The sequence below is a fragment of the Sebastes fasciatus genome, chromosome 22 (assembly GCF_043250625.1).
Source record: "Sebastes fasciatus isolate fSebFas1 chromosome 22, fSebFas1.pri, whole genome shotgun sequence".
NCBI lineage: Eukaryota > Metazoa > Chordata > Actinopteri > Perciformes > Sebastidae > Sebastes > Sebastes fasciatus.
Genome location: NC_133816.1, coordinates 9,878,347 through 9,903,883, shown reverse-complemented (window position 1 = coordinate 9,903,883; position 25,537 = coordinate 9,878,347). Strand labels below are relative to the sequence as shown.

Here is a 25,537-nt window from a genome sequence, read left to right as displayed (position 1 = left end):
TTGCTCCCGGTGTGTGAATGAGTATTTAGATTAGATCCTGATGGGCAAAGTTGGCACCTTAGCAGCCTCTGCCATCAGTGTATGAATGTGTGTGTGAATGGGTGAATGCTGACATGTAGTGTAAAGCGCTTTGAGTGCTCAAAAGACTAGAAAAGCGCTATAAAAATGCAAGTCCGTTTACCATTAAGGTGCAGTATATTCGCTATAGGGCATCAAGTTTCAGTTTTATTTGTCATGTGCAGGTTGACACGGGTGCAACAATACAATGTAATGTATATAGGATGAGAGAACAGGGTCAGCTCAGCACTAAAAACAACATATAAGATAAGATAAAATGACAATAATAAGCTAGAACAACATTATTAAGAAAGAAAGACATACTTTATGCGTATGAAAATGAGGAAAGTAAGTGATATCTTGTCAGCATTGAGCTGCGACATATAAAAACATCCTCTTCACCAAATAGAACTGGAAAAATATCTTAAATTAGTTTACATTAAGCCATACTGTATGACAAGTTGACTAAAAACAAATTGCCGCGTGATTTATTCCAAAAATAACACAATGAAAGAACAGATTGCTCTCGACATATAGAGCGCACGATGTGTGTGTGTGAGCAGAGTGCGAGATGGTCGGGTCGTGAGGGAGACACCCAGTTGCAGCTCTGTATTTGAATATGCCCTCTGGGCAAGGGGGTAAAAATAGGCTCAGTAAAACTGGAGTAAACAAGGCAAGGGAAGTAGGGTAGGCTATGAGAGAGATAAGTAGAGAGAGAGAGAGAGAGAGAGAGAGAGAGAGAGAGAAAGGAGGAGGGCATGCCAGAATTAAAAAAGGGAGGTTGCTTTTGGCGATACATCACTGTCATTTGCTTTCCCCCACTGAGCAAAAAAGAATGAGTTGACCTCAGATTATTGCCCTGTTATGGCCCGCGGTAGACGGTGAAAAGTGTAGCCACCTGTAGCTGACTCAAGTCGTTCAGACCGTCCCGTCACAGCACGGAATTAACGCTTCCGATCTGCACGTGGATGGGAAAAAAGCGACGAGTGGGGGCTATTCCGAGTAGTTCTTTTCACACCCGTCGGCACAAACGGGAAGACACACATCTCCATCCCCGAGCTGCGAAACGAGCTAATTATGAGCTGCTGTTCCCAGTGAAGCGAGGGTGCTGGTATCCAGTGCCATATCCTGGTAATGAAGCCATAGAGGCACACACTCAGGTCTTGATTCCCCCTGCAGGAAGGTATTCTTTGCATTTGTTTCAGATGAGTTCACTCCATTACGGTACTCAAGTTGTAGCTGTGAACCGAACAGAAACTCTCCCTACACTTTGCAGACTTGTTGTGGTGCGGCAAATCCGTACCGTCTGTGCCAACATGCACATGAGGAATTACTCATAATTGCTGTGACCCAGGTCTGCCCTCAGTCCTGCTGCAGAGCCTGTTCCTCCATGTTCACTAGAGGGGGCTGTCCATGCACTTATGTAATAGCATTCACCTTACTGTACATGTATAATGTTGGTCAGATCAGACAAAAGCAATCAATAACGTGGATACAAATGGATACAGTTCACATTTTGATGGCACCCAGTAACAATAAGAGAGCCCCTCTCTGCTTCAACATCACCCTTTTGGCTTTTCCCTCAAACATTTTGATTATATTTCACTATAGTTACCATACTAAGGGTGCTGCGATCATGATGTTTTTGGGGCCGATCACCGATCACTCGAAGCAGCATCGGACAATCCGATTACAGATCACGGGGGCTTTGTTGAGCTATTTCTCTGCGCCAGTCGACAAGCGATTAAGTTCCTCTGCTCTTTGCATATGCCCGTGTGGCTTTGTCTGTGTGTGTGTGTGTGTGGGCTGGGCTGCAAAAATCACATTTGCATATTTCTTCTTAAAACACGACAGAGGTTCAAATGATTCAAATATCTATTTTTGCACATTATGTCCGTGACATCGCGTCCTAATGCTATGTTCGCACAACAAGCGGCAAAACAGCCAAGCGTGGCCAGCTACATTGCCGCCGAGTCACCGTTGAAGTGTTGCTCAAGTGCTCGCTGATGTAGTTATGTCGACTTGTAGCCTGTTGCTTTGTTGCTCGTAGTGTGAGCGCAACATAACTGGCCAATGCGCCGCTTTGAGCTGAACTTTTGTCAGACGCCCTGTTTCTATTTATTCCCGTCACTCGCTTTGAAAGCGCCGCAATGGACGAGAAAAGGCTGATTCGTGAAGTTAAAATGAGGAAATATCTATACGATACCTCCTCATTTCACCACAAAAACCTACAGAGAGACCACCAGGGAGCTGAAGGTTTCTTACTTGCTGTTGGCCAAAGTTATTTGCAGTAAATATCACAATATAAAATGTGTGTTTTCTCTTTTAAAAAGTACAAACGTCAGAAGATAGCAAGTGCTACTCACCCATCTTTTAAGTGGTTACGTCTCCAGTCTGATCTCGAACACACAGCTGATAGGTACGTTGACGTGACGTTACAGAAGCACTTACATGCTCGCTTGCTGTTAGGACACGACACTCTTTCTGCGGCCCAGTTCTATGCCACCATTACGGTTATTGTTGAATTAATCTCTATAAAAAGATTGCATCGGAAGCGTTCTGGTTTCCGTTAGGGATGCACCGATACTGGATTGGATATCGGGCCGATACTGACTCAAACAGCTGGATCGGATATCGGTGACAATGGGGCCGATCTATTCAATTAATTTTATGTTTATATACTATATATATTATATACTGGAATTTTAATTCCTGTTTAAGTTTTGACCAATTTGTTGCTGCATTAAAAAGGTTTACACCTGACTTGTAATTCCTGTTCATTTTGAAGATTTCTTTTACTAAGTTGCTGGTGTACAATTTATTATTTTACTAATGAGGAACAATTAAATACATTTATATCTATGTATTTATTTGTTACATTTTGTTTTACAAAGTTAGTAAAGCAAAATGTAAGTCCAGCCTGATGTTTCCTTACACATAAAAGAATGATCCCAGTCACTTCCACACAGTGAGGCATACAGCTTATTGATTAAACACTGGTATCGGATCGGTACTCGGTATACCCAAAGCCCAGGTATCGCTATCTGGACAAGTCAGATCGGTGCATCCCTAGTTTCCGTTTGCAGTCCGAGTAGTATTGACCAATCACGTTCGAGCAGGCTTTGGTTGAATGCAGGTAAACAGTCCGTGTGGAGAGCAAAAAAAGGTGGAACTCATTGGCTGAAATGCAATCGAGGGACCCACCGGCTATCGTCTGGTGATTTAGCTTTTTATTGGTTTAAAATTAGCTTTCTAAAGTGGTTACTTGTGAAATAATCTGGTCGTAAACGTCGTCTCTCAACTCCAACTTCAATCTATAACTATATCTATAACTATATCATATCTATATCGATAACATCGATAACATCCTACTGTACATATAGTGGAGTATCAGTCTATTTAGGCTCGTGACTGGAAAGCTGTGGCCTTGAAATAGAATCAGTAACTCTAACTCTTGTTGAGGAGAAACATAAAGGGCATGTTTCCTCGCACTTCTCCCCAAACTAGACATAAAAGCAATGAATGAAGCAGTATGAGTGTGAAATAGTTGCTGAAAGCTGGGCAGGATATCTCCCTCGCTTTGACAAAACATCCCATTATAACACTTCAAAAAAATATATGTCACACATAATACCACACACTAGAAAGATGAACAATGCTATCGGCGGCGATAATCTCACCATCACAACGCTTTTTGTATTGTGTCTGTGTGACTGGAGGACCTCTCTGCTGTGATCTACAGTGCCAAGTTGGCTGTGCTGAATATACTAACCCTAATGCCCTTAATCAAAAGCCATAGACAACTGCGGTGCACTCCCACGGCTGTATTCGCCCTCAGGGACCTCTGTTTGTGTGTGTTTGCGCTGTCTGTTAAAGGGGCATTATGCTCAGTTTTAACAATAATTTAGAAATCGTGGTTGATAGAAGAGTGGTTTGAGAAATGAGCAGAGCATGCAGATGCTACAATAGAAGGTTCACGACACAATGCAGTATTTAAGTATTCCAGAGTGTAAAGCTAAACAACTAATTTGAGTGGATTTACATCCTCCTTCCACGATGTTAATGAATCACTCAAGTTCTTGGCTCAGGTGGATGAATCCGTGTGTGTGGCCACACTCGATCAATTAAAAACCCCGCTGCTATCTGTTGTTGCCAGTAGCCAGACGGCAGCAACAAACCCAGAGAAAAAGCCTAACATGATTTATTTTTGCGTACCGCTCAGTGCATTATGCAGCCCGTCTCCTCCGTGTGTGTTTGTGTGGAGATCCATATAAGCATATCAAGACAGCTCCATTACCTTGCTGTAGCCACCTCAGGGGCTCTGGCATCGCTTGTAGGCAGCTATTTGTATGCGAGCTATCACTTAAGCTGTTTAACGTTGATAAAAGCGCGAGGCCTTAGGGATGCCACGCATAAAATCATCCACCCCTCCCAATGCGCCATCATCAAGGCTATAGCGTGTCACCACGGAGACCACTAATTACGTTACAATTCGCCCCGCGATTATTCCCACTGTTCCGATTGACTACATTTATGTTGTAGGTTGTTTTAGCTCAGTTTTTCTGTCATTCAACGGTGTCTTTTACTTTAAGAATATCTCTCTCTCCCTCTCTAATCATCCACTTTTTTGAGTCTGGTTGAAAGAGAAGAAAGGAGGAGAGTGGGAGGGTTGGCAAGGCGGACAGAGGAGGAGGGATGACAGGTGGAAATGCTGTGTCAAGGGTGGCTTTTGTTTAATAAATTGCTTTTCAGTGGGGCTGGCGAGTGCCAGATTTTTTGGGCGAGCCCGGCATCCGTTCTGCGGCGCGTGAAGTTTATGACGCGTGCTAGCTTATTCCTCATCCTCTTGTGTCGTCTTTGGCCTCCGCTCGTCTCCTGAAGGGGAAGTAGAAAGCTCACTCTGACTGGTTTGGCAGCAGCTTTTTAGTGACCTCTCTCTCTCTCAGTTTTTCCAGTGTTGCTGTGGAGCAATTCCGCACCCCCCAGGACGTCGTTCTGACAAATTCAGCAGTTGCCCTCACATACACCGTCATTCTCCTCAGAATACAGCACTAATTCTCTTCATGTTCTCTAGATCCCACCATATCAAGGACGCTGACAGATATACAGTATTGCATGCAAAGATCCTAAAAAGGACAGTTTTCCAAGATTAAAAAGTAATACTGAGGATTAGAAAATAAAAATGTGATGATCTGGCTATGAGGGTTCCTAGTGAGGCGGTATAAAAATAGATATGATAAACAGTGGAAGACCAAATCTCTCTCTACAAAAACTGATAGTTTTGCATTTGATTACACAACTATAACAAATGAGCTCCTTATGGTACAAGAAAGCAAAAACCTTCACAAGCTCGCCGCCTACTTTGCGTTTGTGTTGCCCCGTAATAACTCAAGTAACTGTCTAACCATGGGGTGTGTATAGAAACAGGGCTGGTATTATGTTGATTTATTTAGGTAAAGTAATATTTCACATTTTATATTATTACTGTAAGTTTGAGACTTCAATTAGTATTCAAAATTTAAATATGATACAGAGTTTCACTCTACTTTATGCTACTTTTTAAATCATCTTATGAAGCTTACTAAAGCCTACTAAATTAAGTATGATATTACCAGCAGATCGTTCACACTGAAGTATGCTCAAGCGAGACGTATCATGACTGGCGGCCGTCACATCTCCAAAAATGTCACGGTACATTTCCAAACAGGCGTTATTTGGACAAACTGACCACATATTGGGAATGTAAATGGTTACTTTCTCACCTGAAAACATATTAAAACTAAATATAGTGACATATTAACAGCTTTCAGCCTGGCTCAAAATCTCGCAATGCATTGTGGGGCACTTGAGCATGTGCAGTTAGTCTCATACTCTCATAGAAATTCTTGCTAATGTAGTATACATTACATCCGGGACAACTAACTAGTGCCCTGGCTTTGGTAGGGACATGTCCATCCTACCGTCCATAACCAAATCTATGCTTATGTCCCAAACCGAAGAGCTGACGGGAAACTAAAGATGCAGCAGATGAGTTCACTGTTTTATATTTTGAAAAGTGTCGCATCACACCTTGGCATCATTGTCCAACAGATTCAGCATAAAATCGAACACGCTTGATATAAATATATATATAATCAAACTGTCCCCCTTGGTGCCCCCATGTTTGAACAAATCGCAGCGAAAGCGCCACCTTGGATGCCCTTCGAGTAGAGAAAATGGGACTAAGTGCCCTCTTGGGTGCCCCCAATGGAAGATAAAACGTGATTAAGTGCCCTCTAGGTTGCCCTTCCAGTGGAGTCAACGTGATGAAATGCCCTCAAGGGAAAACTTTCTGCACACTGGTGCCCCATCGCATGCAGCCGGTGCCCTTTTTATCTTTTCGCCCCTGCCCTTCAGAGAGCCCGAGTCCGCCACTGGATATAATCATGTCTGATTGGACCCTCTGACTGGTCTGAGCTTCTGTCAGGAGGCAAGAGATTGGAATCTTAAATCTACAAGACAACATGCGGTGGCCATGGTTACCGAGTCTCCGCGATCTCGAGCATCAGTCATCATGACTGGCTATAATTGGGGCTGTAAAATGTGTAGTGTGTTCCCAGCATAACTGTGATTATATGACAGAGACCCTAAAAGCCCCACTAGTGGCTTTTAAGGCAACAGCTGCCAGCACAGATGTTACCCAATGAACTTGTTCTAGCACATTTTTATGTTGGGTAGACTAACACTAGTTCTTCGTGCAACCACTGTTGTGGTTATTTAATCATACACAGTTGAGGTTACTGGCAGACAAACAGGGAAGTCCCTACCACTGTTACATAAATGTTTTACTGTAAATAGTTGTTTTTCCCTCGATGCTTAACATATAGTGTGGATGGTGGAGCAATAACCTCCAGTGGATTTCCTTCCTGATTCAGTGGTATTCAGATAACCTGTAGGGTCTCGCTGTGCTCAGGGAAATGCAGGAACATCTGGCCTTTATGGATGGCTGCTTTACACAGACACAATTTGCCTTCAGCATCTTCCAGGTCATTCGGTATCGATTTGCTCACTGACTGTGCGTCTGCATCATCAGGTTCAGATCTGCACATTAGAGAGTTTGTGTGGTACACTGAACACAGTGAACTTGAAGTTTTTTTTAAGCAACAGCCCCGCGTAGACTGAGAAAGATAATGTTTTGCTTACATTTGTTGGTCTTGTGGGTAGGGGTGTACGAATAATATACATTGAATCGTAACCCCTGCATCGTGATACATAACATATCGTCAGATTCTTGCCAATACACAGCCCTACTTGTGTGGTCTATTCTGATGTACTGTAGACTTAAGTTTTAAGATGCTTTATTGTGAAATATGCAGTGTTGAGATGTCAAGACAAGTGACAGAGAATAAAATGCTGCGGGTCAGGGGCTGAATTTGAACTAGGGCTGCAACAAAAGATTATTTTCAGTATCGCTTGATCTGTTGATTTTTTTTTTTTATTGGTTGAGTCAAATAATTGTTCAGTCTATAAAATGCCAGAAAACAGGGCCCAAGGTGATGCCTCCAAGTGTATTTTTTTTGTCCGACTAACAGTTCAAAACCCAAAGATATTCACATTTGAGAAGCTGGAACCAGGAAATGGCTTATTTTGCTTGTTAAATGACCCCTTGTCACAGATTGTATATAAACAGTTCCACCAAAGAGTGATTTTTCTTTCACAACTTCTCAAATTGCTATATTTGAATCATTTTTACAGGCCAGAACATGTAATAACGTCCAGCTTTTTACGACAAAAGCAAAAAGAAAAAGTAGCAAAATCATCTCCAGACCCCTCAGATTTAGCTTGTGACCCCTTAGAGACGTCCCGAACCCCTAGGTTAGGGACCACTGTGCTAGGCTTAAACCACTTAACTGCTGTATAGCTACTGTGCATCATCCATCATCCATGATATTACTTTATATACTTGTGTTAGATTGGAAATTACAAGAGCTTTGGTCTCTAAATGTGACGCACGTGTCTTGTTTAGACCGGTCAGTTCACTCAAATTCTAATTCTAATTCAATACCGACCCTTTAAGCACCTCACATACACACACACTCTGTAGGATCCATGTCAATATGGATGACCACCGTGTCGCAGCTTTGTTCTATTTGCTAAGACACTCGTCTTGTGGACTTCTCCCTCTCTTCTAATCAGGGATCTCTAAGCAGTTGTGCATACCAAGTGCCTCTGGAGTGTCTGTTGGTGTATCTTGATGAGAGCAGAGTGATTGCTTTGTCAGAGGCTTGTTGATGAGACTTGGAGAGGGCAGCTGTAGAGTGACCGCTATCTGGAGGAATGAAGGGCCAGCTGAAGCTATGTCACGAGAACTAACTTCATAGTGTTGGAGGGATTTTGGTTTAACTTTTTAGCTCGTTATCCATAGATTAGGGCTGGGTGGTATAGCTTATTAATAATATCTCAGTATTTTTAGGCTATATCGCAATATACGATATATATTTAGATATTTTTAGGCTATATCAATAGGCTATATGATATATATCTAGATATTTTAGGCTGTATCGCGTCGTACAATATATATCTTAGTATTTTCAGGCTATATTGCGATATATATATATTCGATATTGATGCGTATGATCATACCAGCGTGATCATTCTAGCAAATTAATCCGAACACTGAGGTGGTGTATTGTCATATTGAAGTCAGATTATTATTTGGAGATGTATTCTTATTAAGCTTGACTAATTATTCACACAATAGAAATTCAACTTTTCACCGAAATACAGTTTGCAGGCGATAGTTTTAATTAGCATTAATTTGACTTATTATTTGATATTAATTCATTTTGTTTGATTTCATTATTTATTATTGACTGACTGACCTATTGAATTTTTGTGAAATTGCCACATAAATTCATCACATTCACCGGAAGATCACTTTTTATTTTGAAGCCAGTTCTTGGTCGCTTTTATTTTGAAGCCGGTTCTTACATGCTCTTACCGTAATGCCTAGTATATACACGTACCGCAAAACAACGTGGGGGCTGGTTTGACCGTCTTGACGTCTTTGACTCGCTTCGGCGCTTCACTTCTTTCTCTCCAGACTCTTTTTCCCAGTTCTCTGCTTACCTCCAGATACAAAAACACGCCCCATACGCACATCAATGCTCATACCGAGGCGTTACACCGAAATCTGTGACCGCAGAGGAGCCAGCAACATGAGGTCACTATTTCTGACGGCTGTTGGATTAAAAAAATGACTTGACAATTAATATTGTACTCAATGTTTGCGATATAGTCATTCACTACATCCCACGTAAGCTGCAATACATCGAGTACATTCAATATATCGCCCACCTCTACCATAGATACTTTGAGTTCTGCTGAGATGGTTTGATGATGTTTAAATCATTCAAGAATGTGAGTATTTGAGGATTCATGTCACCGTAAATAGAATATATTTGAGTTTGAACTGTTTGTTGGACCAAAAAAAAAACAGTATGAAGATGTCAACTTGGACAGTGGAAAATTCTAAAAGGCACTTTTCACTATTTCCACCTATTCAACACTGAACAATCGATGGAAAATAAAACGTATTGTGAGCAGCAGCCCTTGCATCGAGTGTGAAAGAAAGAACCAGGGAACATTTGAATGTGTTTCTGTGTTCGACTGACCGCCCATGAGTTCCCTAAAGGACGAGGGAGGAAGAGAGAAAAGAAAGGGAAGTGAGGGAAGAAGAAAGAAAAGAGCTGACAGGACACATCTGAAAGGGAAAGATAGATTGGTCGGCACTATTGAAATAAACAGATTGGAAAATTGGAGGGAGGGACACACACAGCGAGAGAGAGAGAGAGAGAGAGAGAGAGAGAGAGAGGGCGAATGTACCATCCAGTCTTTGTTCCTTTGCATGTGGGTGTGCACACACTAGACACACACATACGTCAGGCTGCCATAACTCATCATCATCCCACAAAAAAAAGAGAGAGAGAGAGAGAGGCGTCTTGCAGTTATCAGCACAATACAAACAACAACACAGTTTAGTCTGTCAGGTCACATCGAGACGGAGTTACGGCAACATGCAGATTTAGATTGCGTTAGCTTTTCCCCAACACATCTCCATAAACGCTGCTATTTCTGCCGTTATGATGTCACCGTGAGACACTATACATTTACAGTAGTGCATCTCTGATGGAATTAGATGGGAGCTCCACCGATGCAGCAACTGCCATTTATTTCATTTGCATACTATTACAGCCGTTCAGTTTTCGATTTGACATTTCGCTCGGGTAGCTGTGGGCGGATATTTGTACGGTCACGGCCCAAAGCCTTACTAAAGATAGATGAGAGAAAGATTCGTCAGACTAAATTTGCGGGCTCTTCTGCTCACGCTGCGTATGACACGGTTAGCGGCTGAGGGGATGTTTGTGCGCCGTCCGTCCGTCCGCGCGTCCGCCGTGTGTGTGTGTGTGTGTGTGTTCTTTGTTTCGCGCATGTGCGAGTCTTGGTCACACGAGGCCTCTCTGTCGGGCATGTTCTGTTTTTAACTATCCGTCCACACCCTTCAGAAAAAGAGAGGGAGAAAGAGACTGGGCCTGTCCGAATACATTACAGTAACCATTTGGAAGACAGTAGGAAAGAGAGGACAGGAGGGAAGAAAGTGGGACACAACAACAAGCCGTGGGCACTCACTCCGTGACACTCCGACTGTCCAATATGATCACTGCCTTTGTAATGCTGCATAATCCCACATTCTTCAACAGTGTGTGTCAGCGCTGCTGCTGACTGCAGCTCTTCTAGGTAACCACGTTTCTTTATGGGTGTAAAAAGGGGTTGCTCATTTAAAAATGATCTAGATACATTGATATGGGCCTGGCAGGGATTACATTAGAGGTGATTAGTTGATTAATCCATTAGTTGATCGAGCAGAATTTCTTTTACAAATGACTGATTATTCACCTGTTGTCCCAGCTGTCCAGTTAAGATACAACCCCGGGTTGAACTGTGATATTTGTTGTGCTTTCGACCCTGACACAGACACACAAAGGTCAAATCTGGTCTGCTTTTTAAAGGAATAGTTCAACATTTTTAGAAGTACAATTATTCGCTAACTTTCAGAGAAGCTACATGAGAATATCAGTATTAATGGGTGTATTTTTAATTTAAGAGAGAGCCCATAGGAATAGAATAGGACATTCCCATTCAAATCAACGTAACGGGACGGTCAGAGAGGCGGCTATTGTCATTGAAAGTCGCAGACGTACTGAGGTGAGGTTTTGCAGTAACGACTAAAACAAGCAGTGGAGTAGTAAGTCCCGTTACAAAGCATGACGGAGTAAATGAGTCAAATTTAACAACGTAATGCTTCATCTTTACACTCTTGTCACAGCATAGAAAAGCACATTGCTATCGCTAGACGAGTGACAATTTTGTTCGGCTCATTTTCTGTAACCAGTGTAGCATTAAAGCTAGCTAGCTTGCTCATTTCGCCATGCTTTAATCATCGACTGTATATAAGAAGTGGACGTAATCACCGTGACGTCACCCCTTGGTTTGTGGACTGCCGTTTTGAAGCCACAAGTTCAGCATTTTTGGCCGTCGCCATCTTGTTTTTTTGCAACCAGAAGTGACACAAAAGGGTGGCGCTAAGTACAACCGAAAGCTGAATGAAATATTTTTAGGCGACCAAAATGTTACAACTTTAACCCTTTCACAGTGTGTTTGAAAGTTAATTGTAAGACAAAAACACGGACAACTCCCAGACCGGAGAACGCAGCGGTAGCGACCTGTCAACCACAAGGTAGCCATGTCCTAAAGCATCCCCTGCTTTATGGTCTATTTGACTCTAAATAGGACCATAATTTACTAAATGAACATCATGCTGTATTGAAGAAGACTTGAAACTAGTGATTGAGACCATAAACTCATGTTTACAATGTTTACTGAGGTAATAAATCAAGTGAGAAGTAGAGTCATTTTCTCATAGACTTCTATACAATCAGACTTCTTTTTGCAAGGTTGCCCCCCTGGCTTTAATGCTACGCTGGTTACAAAAATGAGCTGAACAGCGGGCTGGTGGCGAGCGGCAGCGCTGGGTCTAACAGTCCCTCCACCTCACTCCAATCGATCTTCTTATCTAACGCTCAGAAAGAAGATGAATAAGCATATTTCCCAAATGTCTTTAATTTTCTCTATTTGAACTGAACTGGCCATGTCAATAAGGCTTTTACTATCATTTTCACATATCTTCTGCTCCTGTATACATGAGTGCTTAAAGTTAGCTTTTTTTTTTTTTTTTAACGCTTCAAGATGCCCTCTTTTTTTGTCTCCCTAGACACAGAGGCGGAGAGGAACGCACTGAAAGAGCACGTCTACCCCAAACTACGAGACTTCTGCAGGGAGAACTATGGGATTGAATTCCAGGTAACATTCCCCCTTCTTTCTACCTCGATTTCTCCTCTGATTTTTTTTTTCTTTCCTTTCCTTTCCTACCTCCCTCCAGCTCAAGGAGCCTATAACTTCCAGAACAGTAGTTTGCCAGTACTGACTCTTAAGTGCCTCCAAATCTACACCGCGGCTTACACATTGCCTGGAGGGGCCCCCAGGGCGTCACGCAGAGGTCTCTGTCCCTTTAAGCGGACAGAAGGCCAGCAAAGATAAGGCTTCAAATGAGTGAAGGCTGGCACAAATCTAGCTGCGGATAAGGCAGCGTGATGCGAGGGCCTTCCCTTTGTTGTTGTCGGAGAATTGCAAGCGTTTCTCCCCGCGGTGTCCACCGATCGGGATCATTTGCATTGCATATCAGCAACACTGCACGCGGAGAGAGATTGCTATCAGAGGGTTTGTTTGTTTAACAAATCCAGGAGAGCCCTCGAGTCAGGGGGAGATTTTCTGCCGTAGATTGTTCCTGGAAAGGATTTGAGGAGACTTGTGACCCCCTGAATTGTTTCGCAAAGCTGCAGTCAGCAGGGTGTCCGCAGCTAATTCCGCTTTCACGCGAAGAATGTTTGGATCATAAACAGCTCCGAGCACATACCGTCTAAAAGGTGTTATAACAAGACTAAATACAATAGTGTTTACAGTTAGAATACCTCTAATGTATGCACAGGGCTTGACCAGACCTTTACAGGGTCTTGGATTATCGACTTTTTAAATTATCGTCATATTATTCGAGTAAGAAAACAAACTAAACTTTGAAGAAAGTAGAACCACACTCATTTTCAGAAGACTTAAAGCTATGGTTTGTATGCTTCTTCTTCTTCAAAAAAAATTGGTTCTATTTGTTGAAATTCTCATTACATTTCCAAAAGCAATCAATAAATCAAATGCTCTGACAAAATAATGAAAAAAATTCTGAATATGTGGCCGCTGCAGGACTGTAATAAGCCCGTCCAATCATTGCATTCAGCCCGTATGGCTGCAACAGGAAATAGCAATGTGCAAAATATGTACATGTGTTTGAGTACCTAATGGCAGTCGGATTGAATCAGTTTTTGAATACATTTGTGTGTAGGCCGAGGGTTCTTATAATAGTGGCCTGATTGGAGGACTTGGAATGAGTTGTGAAGGACGTGTGATGAGGGTTGTTTCATGTCTAAAAGGTTAAATAAAGGAAATGTTCTCTCGCTTGCTGTGCACAAGTTGAATGTTTCCCACTTGAGTCGGATGCACAAACAGAAGCTAATAAAAATAGATTATTGATACCAAATCTAAGTCATTGTTTAAATCGTTTTTGTTGCGTTGTTGCTGTTGTTTCACAAAATCCTGTTGAAATGGTTTCGTGAGGAGACTCACCAATGAATGGGAGGAATAATTAACCATTCAATATATAGCTCCAAAGCACCATATAAGCAGATTCTCCACAGACTTGTGAACCACAGTGTTTAATGACAAGCACCTACTGCCAGTTGCAAGAATTAAAATACTATTATTACAAGCATTAGTTGTATAAAGTCAAAGGGTGAAAGGTGCGGTAACTAAACAGAAAGATCTCGCCGATTCCCTCAAATGTCTGCGTGTGACAGAGAAGTGCGAGATGATGCAGGACGAGCCGGGGCAGAGACGTTTTGGCTCCGGTATCCGTGGCCACGTGTCTGTCTGGTGATTCAGCTCTCTGTGACGAAGCGTGAGCTGAAATGATTATGCAGAAGGCCTGGGAGTTTATACTATGACTCACTTAGTCTCCCCTCCTCCTCTTCCTCCTCTATCCGAACCCCCCCACTCCTCATCCCGCACCCACCCACGCAATGTGAGAATTGGCACCTTGGCTAAAACGACAGTTTACTGGAGCTTGAAAGCGTTTTTTTCTTACGTACGGCATGTCGTCGTAGCCCGAGTAGATTATTTTTCTGGTTAATTATTTTTTTTGCTTGGATTTGTAATTTATGCGTGATCCCCGCTTCCCCTTTCACACACACACACTCCGTCTTCTCACACACACACACACATCCGCTGGCACACACTGACACACATATGCCAAGCTGATGAAACCCAATTCTTTCACCGGGTCCCTCATCGCTTGACTCAGTTTCCATCCAGAACGCTCGCTTAAGAGGACGGCGAGGGGGATCGCGGGAGACGGAGAGAGGGATGGAGGGCGCGGAAATCCGGCCCAGGGGTCGAGGGCTGCGTCCTCATTCAGTCAGCGCACAGCAATGGCGAGGGGGATCAGGCTCCGTGATCCCTTTTTTACCATTTCTATCCCCATGTTTCCTTTCTCTTTCATCACTCATCTGCTCACTTCGTCGTGTAAATTACACAAAACAGACACACGTAAAGATCAGGGGTCGGACAAGGTTTCAAGCTCGGTTGGTCAGCACCTCTTTATTCAGTCTCAGAACACTAGTTTCAAATTGGACCCAGTCAAGGGGTCCTAATTAATTGAATCAGGTAGGCTCCTGTTGTATCGACACTTATCTTGGGTCCAACACCTGAACGGAGACGATAGTGAGACGCATGCTGCATTAGAATCATCTCAGGAGTAAAGTGTGTTTGTGACGCGAGGCAGAGAGTGTGAACTGTGCTTTGCGAGGTGAAATGATATGAATTACTGCTCTTTCGACCATGGCTGCTTGTTAATTGGTGGCGCACCGTGCTGCTGCCAGTGTTCCCTCTCTTTTTTTGGACCATATTTTGCATTGGGCCTAAATTGGATTGGGTCTGGTCTCTTTCTTTGAATATTAATTGATTTATTTATTATCAGGTTTGGGTATATATTTCACTTTTTTTTTATAATTAATGGATCTGAGCATAGATTTTTTATAAGAAGTGGACGTAGTCACCATGGCGTCACCCATTGGTTTGTGGGCTGCCGTTTTGAAGCCTCGAGTTTGGCATTTTGGCCATCGCCATCTTGATTTTTGGCTGTCACCGTCTTGGTTTTTTGCAATCAGAAGTGACATGAGAGGGTCGAACTAAGTACAACCGAACGCTGAATAAGACATTTATAGGCAACCGAAGTGTTACAATTAACTTTTATGAACTGAAAACACACTGTGAGACAGTTAAAGTTCTAAGACTGACAACTCCCATACCGGATAACGCCGTGGTAGCGACCTGTCAATCACAAAGTAGCCACGCCCTAAAGCATACCCTGCTTTATGGTCTATTTGACTCTAAATGGGACCATAATTTACTAAATGAACATCATGCTGTATTGAAGAAGACTTGAAACTAGTGATTGAGACCATAAACTCAAGTTTACAATGTTTACTGAGGTAATAAATCAAGTGAGAAGTAGGCTCATTTCCTCATAGACTTCTATACAATCAGACTTCTTTTTTGCAACCAGAGGAGTCGCCCCCTGCTGGCTATTAGAAAGAATACACGTTTAAAGCATTGGCTTCACTTTTCAGACCCGGAGGTTGCCCCACTAGTTGTTTGTTACTGTGCATTGGCGACCAAACTAGTGTCCCCTTTAGGGGTTAATAAAGTCATCCATTTATCCTTTTTTTTTCAGCCAGGACACATTACTATGAAGAGAGTTTGGTTTTAGATGGAGCAAGTTTATTGTTGGAGCACCTGATAACGGCAGAGCTCATTTAGCTGGTTTTGGTGATGTGCAGCTGAAAATACATCTTTAGCATATATTAAAAGTGGAAGAAATTTAATTAAAAAGCAGAATTTTGTCTAGATTACATATAAACTTTATTTCAATTGCATTTCGATAATTATATATTTTAACTTGTAGCAGGTTGTAAAAGGTCTCCTGGATATATTTCTTGCAAAAAGCAGTACAAAAGTGGCTAGATGCTACCACCGCACCACAGTTGAGGCGGCTGCTTTACTTCCACTTCCTATTATCTTAACCCATCTTGAATTTCTTAGACTCATAAATCATCTTGTTACAATACAATCACCTCCTCCCACATGCAGGATTTAAACTGAATCTCGGGGGTTACTGGAAGCAGCTCTGTTAATAATGTGGTCGGACCTCTCTATGGTTGCCAAACTCACTGACCGTCACACACACACACACACACACACACACACACACACTCAGACAGTGCAATTATAATAAAAGTTTCCTTGGCCACAGCTGTGAGATTCTGTTCAGCGGCTGTCACTCCGACGTCTTTTGCGACTCAAAACACAAGATGGGGAGATGACATTTCACGAAGATTTTTTAAAAAAGCCTTTTCATGTAGTCCATTATGCTTGCACTTTTTAAAAGGCGGGAATACGTCTGTCAATTTGTCAAAAAAGACGCAGTGCTCTTAGAATATGTCACCCACTTAAAAATATAATAGCTAATAATTTCGGTGAAAATGTATTTTCCTGTGAATAGCTTTTTTAGGAGATATTTCAACTAACTATTTATTTTTGTTGTGTTTTCAGACTGATATATTTCTAAGATGAATAACTTTAAAGGGAGAACCGTTCACAGCGTGACGTATTCATCACTCTTCCATCTGTTTACCTGGCTGCCATTTTGCTCAATTTGTGTCTCTCATTCTTGTCCCAGTCTGTTTCTTTCCCTCCTTGGCAGTCGGCCATCGTCTCCATTCGCTGTCCCTGCTCTGACACGGGTGTTTTTTTTTTCCCTCTATTCAGTCTATTCAGAAACATATCAACATGCCAACTGCCTCCACAGGAGTGATGCTGACAATCAGCTTAGATAATCAAAAAACAAATATGAAATGCCTCTAAGGTTTCCGTTACACTGTGTTTTGCAAATTGGGAGAAATACTCATTCGTATTACTGTCACTGTGATGATTATATTTTCACCCCCGTCAGTTTATGTGTTTTCAGCAGGATACCTCAGAAAACATCTGTGACATTTGATGGACAGATAGGCCTGGGGAAAAAACACAACATCATGACGTGATGTTTCTTTCAGTGTTTTTATCCATAACTATAAAACATAGAGACTTGTTTCTTGTAGAAACAGACTTAATAATATTGTTAATATATTTAGAGATATTCAAAAAATTTAAAATAATTTAAAAAAAGATCTTTAAAGTTGAAATGAAATGGAAAAATGCCCTTTTTTAACCCCTTTAGATCAGTGCCACAGTCATATTGTGCACCTATTTAACAATATATTAAAAAAAAAATTCTTTGTATTTATATACCAAAATTAGGGCTGTAAATCGATTAAAATATTTAATTGAAAATTGAAAATTAATTAACTTAAAGGGAGATTTGTCAAGTATTTAATACTCTTATCAACATGGGCATGGGCAAATATGCTTGCTTTATGCAAATGTATGTATATATTTATTATTGGAAATCAATTAACAACACAAAACAATGACAAATATTGTCCAGAAACCCTCACAGGTACTGCATTTAGCATAAAAAAAATATACTCAAATCATAACATGGCAAACTGCAGCCCAACAGGCAACAACAGCTGTCAGTGTGTCAGTGTGCTGACTTGACCATAACTTGCCCCAAACTGCACGTGATTATCATAAAGTGGGCATGTCTGTAAAGGGGAGACTCGTGGGATATCTTGAGGTCAACATAAGGAGCGTGTCCTCTTCACCGAGTCTGCCATGTTGCGCCGCCATGTTTCTACAGTATAGCCCAGAACGGAGAAAAAACAAACGCTGTTAACTTTACCTGCTTGGGCCGGAGTCGATAACGCCACTCTCTCTCTCGCTTCACCACTCACTTCCCACGTACACACACACACTCTCTACGCACTGGCTCTGCTCCAAATGGCTCTAGAGAGGGCCATTTGCGTTTTTCGCGTTGGCCACCGTAGCTCTCCAACACGCTTGGCACACGGGACAGGCTTGCAATCTCCTCACCTCACCGCTAGATACCACCAGATCCTACACACTGCACCTTTAAATCCCTCTTGTAACTGCACATCGCTCAAATATTCCGTTTCACCGGGACTTTAAGTGTAATCGTACAATGCTGTATATTTCACATTCATTTCAGGTGGGATTTAGTAACACCTACACTTTTTCAACCGGTGACTTAATATTGCAACAAAGTGTCTCCTAGTCAGTCTGGCCGGCGGGTAAAAGAAGGCTGAAGTGAGCAAAGACCGCTCAAGGGGTAGAAGTGTGGGTGAAAAAGAGCGATGCTATACACCAAATGATATACTGCAGGCAATGTGATTAAAGAAATGAACGGCCTCAGAGCGACTGGTTCCCTGCGTGCCAGCAGTGTGTTTACGCCATTACAGTATATGCTGTCGGGTTTGTGCTCGGTTTTAATGCAAAAAAAGGCCTGTACGCCCCAGGATATTCAGTTTCTTCATTGATTTGAAAATGCATACATTTCATTTTAGCATAACAGCGGAAACTTCCACATTGGCTGAACTACAGGGCAGCTGAGAGATGAGAATATGTAGAAGTAGTGTTGACTCTTTGACTCTACTCGTATGGCTCCCATGAATTTTAAGAGAACATTTTAATCAAGTCTGGCAGGTATCCTGACAGCACAATCAAAGCATAGAGATTGATCGGTCGACATTGGCTGCAGAGAAAATGGGAACAATTGAATTTGAAGTCTTTTCTTGAACTTTCTGTACATAGTGCATTCTCAAAGAAGTTTTAGAAGTGTTGGCAATTTGCAGTCTGCGGTATGCACCGGCTGCTGAATTGGTCAACACTGCATTGTAATTCGTTTTTTTCTTGCTGGTTTTTCTTATTAGTTTGTGGAGCTTCCAAGTTATGTCTGCTCCCATTTAACTCTCAAGCACCTCCATCTGGTGTGGAGATGTCAAGTCACATTAAGAATGCTGGTTCTAAAGCTGTGATCCCCTAAAAAAAAAAATCACAAAATTTGCTTTCATTTAAAGGGATAGTTCAGTTGTTTTGAAGTGAGGTTGTATGAGGTTCTTATGCATAGTCGGAGTATTACCTACAGTAGATGACGGTCGGTTCGCCCCCAGTTTGGAAAAGCAGACAGGAGTTACCGCACGGAACATATTTTAGCCAGCTAAAAGAAAGGCCCACCTAAAAAAATCAATATCAGTTTAAGTGTATACTATATTAAGAATATTTTCACAGCTTTACCTTGCCATGAGACAGCTATACAGTCTATGTTTCTGATGGGAACTGAAGCCTTCATCTATGCTTTCGCTAAAGCAACCACCAACCACCAGACTCAATTGAAAAAACAGTAATTTTACCTTGCAGATCACGGGAGTTGCTGGTCTACTTCTGCCTCGATCGGTTAGTTTGTTTGTGTTATTATGTGACTTTGGTAAGTTCGATTTCACCAAAGTCACACAGCAGCACGAACAAACTAACTGATCAAGGCAGCGGTGGACCACCGTGTTCTGCGAGGTAAAATTACTGTTTTTTCCAATGGAGTCTGGTGTCTTTGGCGAGAGCATAGATGGATACAACGGCTTCAGTTCCCCATCGGAAAGGTCTGTCTGACGGCAAGGTAAACCGGTGAAAATATTCTAAATACAGCGTACGTTTAAACTGATATTTATTTATTTTTTTAGGCGGCTAAAATACATTTTGCTGCCGGCCACGTCCACAGCAGTACATTGCTTTGCTTCAGTGTCGGTACTCCTGTCTGTTTCTCCAAACTGGAGGCGTGCCGACTGTCATCTACTGTAGGTAATACACTGACTATGGATAAGAACCTCAAACAACCCCACTTCAAATCACCTGAACTATCCCTTTAAGGGCACGATCAGCAGTAGAATTACTTTCAAGCATCTTCCACTATGAAAAATGTTATCTCCCTGAGTAGCTCTATGAATAAGAGATCTGCTCCCTCCACTGCTGGGTGCCTCATTATAGCCACCTCAAGTCACGTGATCTCATTACCTCATGTCTTTGACCGGCTCTTAACCTTAACGTGCCACGGTTGAGCTGCAACGTCTGAAAACACCGCGCCGCAATTACCCCCGTGTGTCAGAGCTCGACAGGTTCTCTCGAAAGGCATGCATGTGAAATTTCCTCTCTCCAGCGCTCGTTATTGACAACCTGAATCAACTCTTTTTTTTAGATTCGCAAAGTGGAATTTGACCTCTTATCAAAGCAGGCCGACTATTGAAATAAGTTAAGTAAGACATAGCATTAAGAGATCTAACATTAAGGTCTAAATCCCTGCTTAACCTCCCTTCCTGTGATTTGCCTTTGCCGGGTTTTAAATGTATTTCATATCACTGCAGAATTTTCCTATTTGGCCACGGATTTGCTGCTTAAACCTGCACTTTCCTTGAGCGCCGAGAAAGCCGTATTCATCAAACATTCTTAGAGATTTACTACATGTTCTTGATAAAAATTGCCCGCAGTAGAGAGCTTAAGATATATTTATGTTGGCACCGTATCTATTTTTACTGTTGTTGTTTTTGCCTGAGAGTCTCTGGTGGTGTTGGTGGGGGGTTTTCCGCCTTTTTCCCCCCGCCTGATTTCATGCCCTTTCTTCCTGGGCATCTTGGGCATAATCCCAAAGTCTAATAGTCTAACATTCAATAAATAAAAAAAGGCTTCTCCTGCACTTGACCCGCCATGGGCAAAAGCCTTCCAAGGGCATTAGAAAGCTGCTCCGGCTCTTACGTAAGCAACGGCGCCCCCACTACTAGTGGAAGAAAGAGAGAAAGAGTGTGTGTGTGTGTGGAGGGGGGGGGGGGAGTAATCAGAGAGAGGAGAAGCAAAGACAAAGGAGAAGTTGGCGTGAGAGAAAAAGAGAGGAGGGTGAAAAGACGCAAGGAAACAATCCCACAGGAGTCCTCATCTTCTTCGTTAAAAATAATCCCTCGTCCAAATACTTTCCCCTTTACCTCATTTACGTGTCCTTGCCTATTTCGGATAAACACTCCTCGTATGTTTCTCCCCTTTTCTCCCCGTCATCCATCCCTCCATACTCCGGCGAAGCGCAGCGGGGGCAAATTTAATCAGTGTATCCTCCCCACACACATGCACGCGGTGAATGGATGTCTTTTAATTACCGTGCATCCTCCCAGTCACCTGCTGGAACCCAGTAGAAAACCCAGTATCGTAATCTGGGGGTGCTCATCTCACTTCGCTCATCTTCCCCCCCCCCCTCCCTGCGCTCCTTGTCAACACAGGGCCGATTGCAGTCTCCCACACATTGTGCGTTGGAAGTAGATTAGTGACACTGATACACAATGACTGATGTGCTAAAGCAATGAGTTTTCCACAACAGTGAGGGGATGCTTATCGTGTGAGTGGGAGAGTTTTCGTCTCCAAAGTAAAAGCCTTTTGGTGGTTCAGAATGATGGAGAGAGGCTTATAACTATCACCCAATCAGCCCAGTTGTACAGTTTCTATCCCGCAACCGCTCTTGGTGTCATTTATCTCTCTGTTGGTACAGTAGTACTGCCCAAACAACTAGTTTAGATCTACAGAAAATACATCTTTGATAATCAATTAATCATTTTAGTCATTTATAATGCAAGAAATGCCAAAGATCCTCTCCGTTTTACATCATTTAGAGCTAAAACAATTGTTTGTTTAAACATAAACCATCTGAGAAGGCGTCCCTGGAAACTTTTTGGAAAAGGGAAGGCACTTTAAAAATACTTGGCAGGTGATTGGGTGAACCATCTGTCAATCAAAGTCATGCCGAAGCCAGTCGGGAGAAGAGCGAAAACATCTTTTCTCTTCTTTCAATGAAGAAATACTCTCCAGTTCTGATATAACTGATGCCAGTATCTACGCTAACCTCTTAAGGAGACGCCACTTTTGTTTAGAACAAACAGTCGCTCTTCCGTGTTGCCTCACACACGCCTAAGCCACGCCCCTTAGCTGCCAGTAGTTCCTCACACGACCCTGATTGGTTCGTGGATGGTTGCGATATGGTTTACAGGATAGGAAATCAAAGAAATATGTATTTTTTCGCTTTCTAGTGTTTGCTTGTTTTTCCATAATGGGAGTAATAATAACCCTTCGGTTGATAAACGTACAGTACGCAACCTGCGGACTCGCAACTACACCAGTGTATCCTCATGCAACGCTTCGTATGATATCTATCGTGCGTTTTCCTACGAATGTCCAGCATCACGTGTTCGTTCGTTACATGCATACAGTCTTTTTCAAAATAAACTTCCGTCTTCACAGAAAACAACTTGGTTAGGTTTAGGAAAAGATCGTGGTTTGGGCTAAAAAACTACGGAAGTGGCGTAACTTAAGTACGGAAATTACATGACAAATAAATCAACATTGACTTCTGGTTTCGCATGGGGTACAAACACCGATCTCCTGGGCGAAAAGGTCGGTGTTTTTTGACCCATCCGTCCACCCCGACCTCCTCCCTACGCTGCATTTGTCGCTCTTTTATACTTCCTTATTTACGATTACATGGATTGAATACAAATTTACTTCATAGGATGTACAGTATATGAATTACTGTGAATTATTTATAGCTATAAACGGTGTATGAGAACAGCCTGACAACACATAGCTTTGTTTTAAGGTATTAAAAGGCAAAACGTTTGGTAGCTACTGGAATAATTGATAATGAAGATGTGTGTTAGTGGTAGCCTGAGGCTGTGGAGGGAAATATGCAGCCAGTTTGTCGTAGCAGTAAAACAGCTGCTCACAGGTGCACAACAACAATCAAGCAGATGAGCCGAGGCATAGCTCCGGCACTCCTGCTGCTCCCACCGATAGCGGGAGAGGCCAATATCTCCCCAACCGTCAAGTCCCACACTCTCAATTTCAGCGCCATCCGGTTATATGGGGGCTGCCAGTCGACGCTGTTCTCTGCCACACTGCGGATGTGTCAGTCACTGTGCCAGGCTAAACTCATTTGAGCCCACTAGTCTGGTGAGCAGCAGAGCATGAAGGAAGAGGGAAGCTGAATAACTGCACCTCATCCCCACTGCTACTTTTTACTCCTCAAACACTGTCATCAGGGAGACGGACTAGCGGAATCGATAGCTATAAGAGAGAAGAAGAGGAAATTACGTGACCATGCACATTCATTTATTTTAAACCCGAGGCTATCAGGAATAGTGTATCTTATTGTAAGCCAACATCAGGCTCCAAAACAGTAATGGCTTTAGTTCAACTGATTTTAGAGTGTACTATAAGCCTGCTGATCCCCATTTGAGCTTTTGATTAATTATACTTTGTTGTGTTAGTAAAACCCAAAACTTGGCATCAGGTTCTTTTCCTTTAAATTCCCTTAAATACAATACGCTTCTCTGCTCAACTGTTTTTGTTTTTTTTCTCAACTAAGTTTGTTCAATTTCAGTGTGTGCATGTAATCTGACCACCCTGCATTTGCAGTTGTAATTAAACAATGTGTTTTTGCAAGCGTTGCGATTACAGTAAGAGCTGTTTTGCAAGAGCTCAAAATGTATCTTGAAGTGCTCTCCTGCAAAACAGCAACATCTCTCAGTGAAACAGCAAGTGCATAACCTTGTTTTTCTAAAAGGAAAATCTATCATTTACTTGCTCTTTTGTGAGTTGAGGAAGGCGGTTGGGCATAGACTGTGTATAAGAAGTGGATGTAGTCACCGTGACGTCGCCCACTGGTTTGTGGACTGCTGTTTTTGAAGCCTCGAGTTCGAGCATTTTGGCCGTAGTGACACGAGAGGGGTGGAGCGAAGTACAACCGAACGCTGGATAAGACATTTTTTAGGCAACCAAAATGTTACAATTAACTTTCATGAACTGAAAACACACTGTGAAAGGGTTAAAGTTTTAAGACGAAAACACGGACAACTCCCTGACTGGACAACGCTGTGGTAGCGTCCTGTCAATCACAAGGTAGCCACGCCCTAAAGCAGTGGACTAGTTCCCATGGGTCCCCAGAAAAATGGGAATGGTTTATTTTCACTATTTAATTCACTAATAAAAGTGAGCCCAATGTCAGTAAAAGTCATAAAAGTGACTATTCTGATCAGGTTTCACTTCCTCAGCTGTAGCTGACAACTATAATTCTGGTCTTAATCATATCTAACAACCAAAATCTTTTCAGATGGAGGTTCCTGAAGCGAAATCTTATCAAATGGGGGTCCGTGACCTATGTGTATCAATTTAGGGATCTTTCACACAAAGAAGGTTGAGAACCACTGCCCTAAAGCATCCGCTGCTTTATGGTCTATTTGACTCTAAATGGGATCATCATTTACTAAATGAACATCATGCTGTATTGAAGAAGACTTGAAACTAGAGATTGAGACCATAAACTGATGTTTACAATGTTTACTGAGGTAATAAAACAAGTGAGAAGTACGGTCATTACATCTTTTTTTCTAACCAGAGGAGTCGCCCCCTGCTGGCTGTTAGAAAGAATGCAAGTTTAAGGCACTTCCGCATTGGCTTCACTTTGGCTATTTCTTGTCCATAGTAGAAAAGGAAAGCAAGAAAACCTTATCTATTAAGAGGTGTAGGAGAAAGATTCCACCACACTTAATAAATTTTTTTGCTCTCATTAGAACGTACAGTGACTCTTGGCTAAATGTTGGTGTGTTTCCAGGTGGTGGACCTGTACTGGGGCGCCGACCCAGAGGAGTGGGACAGTCCGGAGCTGCAACGACTCAGGATGAAGCTCCTGGAGGAATGTCTAAAGACCTCAGCAGGGCCGTGTTTTGTCGTAAGTGTCACACACACACACCGCACACAGGTTACAGTTTAGAAAGTGTCATGGATTTGATATGGTCTGTGTGGACGTTATCTAAGTTCACGCTTCTGTGTGTCCAGAAAATCTGTTAAATCAGTTGTCTGCTTCAGTATTTCCCACCATCCCCTCTCTATCTCATTACATGGCTCTGATATGGCATTAAAGCTGGATTGTTCCCAGGCTGTTTGCTTTTGAGGATCTAATAGCTGCGTGAAACTGTACCTTATAAGAGTGAAATCTGATTTTCTCACAGACTTGTCGCTGCATGGTCGCATTTGAAAAATAACACAGCAACTTTTGAAGTCTGTGTCTATTCTGTTGACAGTAGATGAAGAAGTATATGATGTAGAATCTTGCACGTGCAGTGCTTTGATAATAGTTGATTAGGTTTGTTAGGGTGCTGAAAATGGCAATAACTTCATCACTTCAGTAAATAATAGATTTTCATTCATGCTACCTGTTTGGTTGGTGATATTTCACCCC

The 25,537-nt window shown here is 42.3% G+C and overlaps 1 protein-coding gene and 1 long non-coding RNA gene across 3 annotated transcripts in view; one reads left to right on the top strand and one right to left on the bottom strand.

Annotated features, from left to right (window-relative positions):
* The window catches only part of nwd2 (NACHT and WD repeat domain containing 2), a 56,206-nt gene that overhangs the window by 1,911 nt on the left and 28,758 nt on the right, over positions 1 to 25,537 (top strand). For both annotated transcript variants that reach the window (XM_074624117.1, XM_074624118.1), the window contains exons 3-4: positions 12,368 to 12,456; positions 24,911 to 25,027. In XM_074624117.1, coding sequence (XP_074480218.1) covers positions 12,368 to 12,456; positions 24,911 to 25,027 — 206 coding nt within the window. The remainder of the gene's footprint in view (positions 1 to 12,367; positions 12,457 to 24,910; positions 25,028 to 25,537) is intronic.
* The window catches only part of LOC141760981 (uncharacterized), a 129,741-nt gene that overhangs the window by 102,509 nt on the left and 1,695 nt on the right, over positions 1 to 25,537 (bottom strand). The window lies entirely within an intron of this gene.